The 4,610-nt window shown below is 40.9% G+C and overlaps 1 protein-coding gene across 1 annotated transcript in view; it reads right to left on the bottom strand.

Moving 5' to 3' along the window:
* The window catches only part of KALRN (kalirin RhoGEF kinase), a 640,142-nt gene that overhangs the window by 242,064 nt on the left and 393,468 nt on the right, over positions 1-4,610 (bottom strand). Inside the window, 1 exon segment of the mRNA XM_023520165.1 lies at positions 376-558. Coding sequence (XP_023375933.1) covers positions 376-558 — 183 coding nt within the window.

Consider the following 4,610-nt stretch of genomic DNA (forward strand, 5'->3'; position numbering starts at 1 on the left):
TGATTATACATACTGGGGACTCTAATAATTTGCTGATTAACATAATTGGGTGGAAGATGGTACTAATGAAATCATGATAAAGGGTTTAGTCCTCAAAGTCAACAGTTAACTCTACACAGAGAAAAACTATTCTGTAGCCATAGGCTCCACCCCTGACCAGCCAATTTTGCAACATACATAGCACCAATCACAGGGGCCAGTAGCTCAGCAAGATCCATCGCTCCACTAGGAAAACTACACAAGGTAAGTGCTTTAGGTGTCTACAGCTCAGAAAGACTTCTCTGGAAACCTAGCTTCCTTCCACAGCAGTGAGAGCAGTAGTACTGAGGGAGATGAGAAAAGAGGATGCCCCGGATGGCCATCCTCCATACCCACCTCGGTGTTCACTCCTAGGGCTTTCTCCAGGGAGTACCGGTACTTTCCCATCCTCAAGGAGAAGTCTCTGTAATGCTTGTCCACTGTGGTCACCCATTTCCTGATCTCTGTGGCATGAATGTGGCCTTTTTCCACAAAGCTATCGGCCAGCTGAATCAGAAGCTTCACCTTCTCCTTTGTTTGCTGTCCCAAAAGACGGTCGTAAGTTACTAGATTACATTTACTCTCATGGCCTTCACCCCAATTCCTCTTTTTTTTTTTTTCTTCACGTCAGGCCATAGATATCTCATAGCCAGACTGCTTGGGTTTATATCCCAGCTCTATCACTTACTAGCTAGGAGGCCTTCAACAAACTACTTAAACCCTCTATGCCTGAGTTCCTTTACTTGCTCTGATCCCCCAAATAGGGATTGTAATAGTACCGACATTGTAACGTTGTTATGAGCACGACATGAGTTGGCAACGCAGAATGCTTAGAATGGTGCCTGGAACACAGCGCTCACAGTAAGGACTCGGTGAGCGGTACCTGTTAGCCAACATGAGTATTGATGTAAGAATCTCTTATATTACTTAATACTTTATCAGTTTACAAAGTATGGTAATGTCACATCTGAGACTCATCTGAGTCTTAAAGCATCCCTAGGAGGTAGGTGGAGGGAAGTGACGTGGGTCTCTTTTGAAACCACAGATGAAAAAAACGAAGGCTTAGAGAGGCTTAGGGCTTGTCTAAGTTTATACTACCCATGAGTGACAGAGACTGTTGGCATCTGTTCCATAGTAACTAGTTCTCTCCTTTCACTGTACTGGCTTAAAGTACGCTTTGTAAACATCAGATAAGGTGGCACATGTCAGGATCTAGTGAAATCCAACTAGCAGATTTAAGAGTAAACTCTTTCCCTTTTACCACCAGGATCCTGTCTTTAGTAAGATGGAGCTCTGATATACATTGGGTTAATTTCATTTCTAGCAAGAGTTTGTTCAACATCTACTCTGTCCTTACTACTATGCGGAATGCTGTGGGGCCAGATTAGGGGGTAAAAAAAAAAAAAAGGAAAAAAAAGATACCATTTTCCCTGAACAGTCTGTATCTCTAGAGGGGACAAGTTTTCACAGAGACTAGTTAAATAACTCAGGGCATTATGTAATGGAATGTCAAAATGAGAAGTATGTATAGTTAACACTACAGAAATTTTAAAACAGGAAAAAAGATAAAGGCGGGCTGGCGCGGGCAGAAAAGGTCTCATGGGATAGGCGGGACTTGCGTTGGGGAAGATACGGAAATGGAAGGGATGTTCAAACAAGTAAACACTTGCTCATCTTTTATCTTAAGTTTGGGTTTTAAAACTCTAAAATGTAAGCAAAAACTCATAGACACGGACGACAGTATGGTGGTTACCAGAGGAAAAGCGGGGGAGGGGGTAGAAAAGAGTAAAGGGTCAAATAGGTGGTGACGGAAGGAGATCTGACTTCGGGTGGTGAACACACAATGCAATATACAAATGATATATTATAGAATGGACACTTGAGACTTATATAATGTTATCAACCAGTGTTATCTCAATAAATGTAATAAAATAAAAATATATATCGGGGAAGTCTAATCGATTTTAAGAGAAAGGAAAGAATATTTAAATAGTGTTCTGAGAACTAAAATTACCTTTTGGACTGGAGGAAAGTATGTGTAAGGTTTGGATCATGCTACAATCTAGAGAACTGAGAAAAACACGCAGAAAGTCACTGGAAGAAGAGTAGAAAGACAGAAGAGTCTTTCTCACCCCCTTGCCTTTCCCTTACCTTTCCAGGCTTCCTATAGCCCATTGCCCGTTACTGACCCTCCCAAGAAATGCCAGAGAAGCAGAAAGAGAGGACCTCGCCTGCCACATGACTGGTATGACTTAGGGTACAGCTCTCTAGCAACTCACTCAACACATCTGAGTCTCTCCTGCCTCAGGACAGTGGGCTGGTACCCAGGGCTGTGAGACAAGGGGCCAGAAGAGCTCTGGTGTGAAGAAAAGAAAGGGGGCGTGAGGATAGGAGAAACATCTCCTTAGTCACAAAAAGGCTAAGAATCAGTAGTGGTGAAAATTGGTTGAGAAAAAAATACCTGGTATCCTAAGGACTTTATTTCATTGCATTTAGGAATTTTTTCCCTAAAAACATTTTTTTTTGGGGGGGGGTTTGCTATTTACTTACAACAGAGATTAATTTTTGCAGCTACAATCAAGAAATCCATTTTTATGTAAAGTCTTGGAAATACATATTTATTCTCTGTTCTCAGTAAGGAGACTTCAGCATGAGATGGAGTTTTAATAAACAGCTGGCGGCAGTCGCCCTACTAGTGAAAATTTTATCTTGAAACATCAAAACTGTGATTCAGAGTCAACAAAGAGAATGGCTTTTGACCAAGGGTATTCTGAGTATGTGTGGAACCTGGGAGAGCAAATAGACCATAAAATGGTCAATATAGACAAGCCCTTCCCCATGCGGCCTCACCTCCATCTGTAACTGTCTCCACTGCTCTCCATGGCCTCTAAACTCCACCATATTGAACCTCACATGCCCCCCGTGCTGTCACGAGTGGCTCCTATCATTCTTGTTTTCAATCCAATGGCCCTCTTTCATCTCTTATTCTCCTAAGAAACCAAGTGGGTGATGCCCCAGTGTTCCCACAGTACCACATATATGCCTGTACTTCAGCATGTATCACACCAAGTTATTTATGTGCCTCTTTCATTAGTCTGTGAACGCCTAAAAAATAAGTGTTACATCTTATTCATTTGTATCTCCAACATCTAGAAAACAGTAGGCATACCATAAATGTTGAATAAATGAATGAGCAAATGAATGAGTAAATCTTGGGAGATGAGTAAAGCTACACCAGTAAGAGTCAAGGGTTTATATTGGGAAGAATTAGATGATAAATTTGGCCCATGAACTGGACACCAAACGTCCCCACAGCTGAGAGGAGTCTGAAATGATTTCTTATACATGGGTGACTCTGGTGGCATCATGTGACCTGCCACATGCTTGGCCACAGATGATGAGGTAAGAGATACGAACTTGTCCCATGAGGGAAGCCCATTAATATGCAGTCAGTTACTTCTGAGTTGTCCTGTCCTAAAAGCTGTCTAAACAGTGACAGAGGCAATATGCTGGGTCAATTGAGGTGAGTTCTCTGGTAATATGAAGTGCAGAGACAGGGAACTGGGTAGCTGGTTGTAGAAGAGAAGGGAAAATGCAGTCAGCAGAGAGGAGAAGAGAAGCTGAATGGTAATAATATGTCCCTGATCCCCTGCAATGAGATGACCAGATAATGTGGCTGCTGGAACTGCCCTTAGTCTTGGGTGACATCCCAGTTCTCATCCCCATAAATGTAGACTACATCACATTTCTTGCTTTTCCCATAAGGCTGAGTCATTCAGCTTTTCCTGGGCTGCTATAGCCATACGATGTCTTTTCCCCTTCATAACTGGAGCCAGTTTGAAACTCAAATCTGGCCACCAAAAGAGAGTAACTTACATGGACTGATAAAGTGGGAGTCAGATTGTAGAGATTCTTGATTGTTAGGTTCAAAAGTCTGGACATGATCTTGTGAACAAAAAGGAGTCTTTGGGAAATATAACTCATTTGGGCCTAGAAATTTAGAACTGACATCTCACTTATCTTGGACTTCATGTGCCCCCTAACATATGTTCTGCCAATTCCACTTTGAATTCTATGTTATCTGCTGGAAAAAGACAGAGGTAAAAAGAAAAAAATAAAATAAAAGAAGGGTTCAGTAGCTCTTTTATTTTTCTTTCTTTTCCTTCCTTTGGTCAGTTAATAGTATACCATCTTCTCCTAATTGGTGAGCCTTACTCTGAATATAGGTTTTAAAAAGCTCTTTTGGTATCTTCAGCACATTTCACAAGTCTTTAGGATTTAGTCTTCTTGGTATTACTCTTAAATATCATTATTGTCTTCTAATTTGCCTTTCATTGCTGATATTCCTTGTATTTATTAATACATTGTTTATAGAAATGAACCCACTGAGCAACTTGTTCTCTTGAGATATATCTTCATATACGACACACAGGGGAGTTTGTCATTATATATGAACAAATGAACCTTTCAAAAATATCCATCACACTTAAGAGTCTCAGAAATAGAATTATGCCCATCTTTTATCTGAACTATTTAGATTCTACTTTTCTCAGTCTAAAGTGCCTATATAACATGCTCAGTGTTCCCTTTCC

Source organism: Pteropus vampyrus, unplaced genomic scaffold, assembly GCF_000151845.1.
Source record: "Pteropus vampyrus isolate Shadow unplaced genomic scaffold, Pvam_2.0 Scaffold1, whole genome shotgun sequence".
Taxonomy (NCBI): domain Eukaryota; kingdom Metazoa; phylum Chordata; class Mammalia; order Chiroptera; family Pteropodidae; genus Pteropus; species Pteropus vampyrus.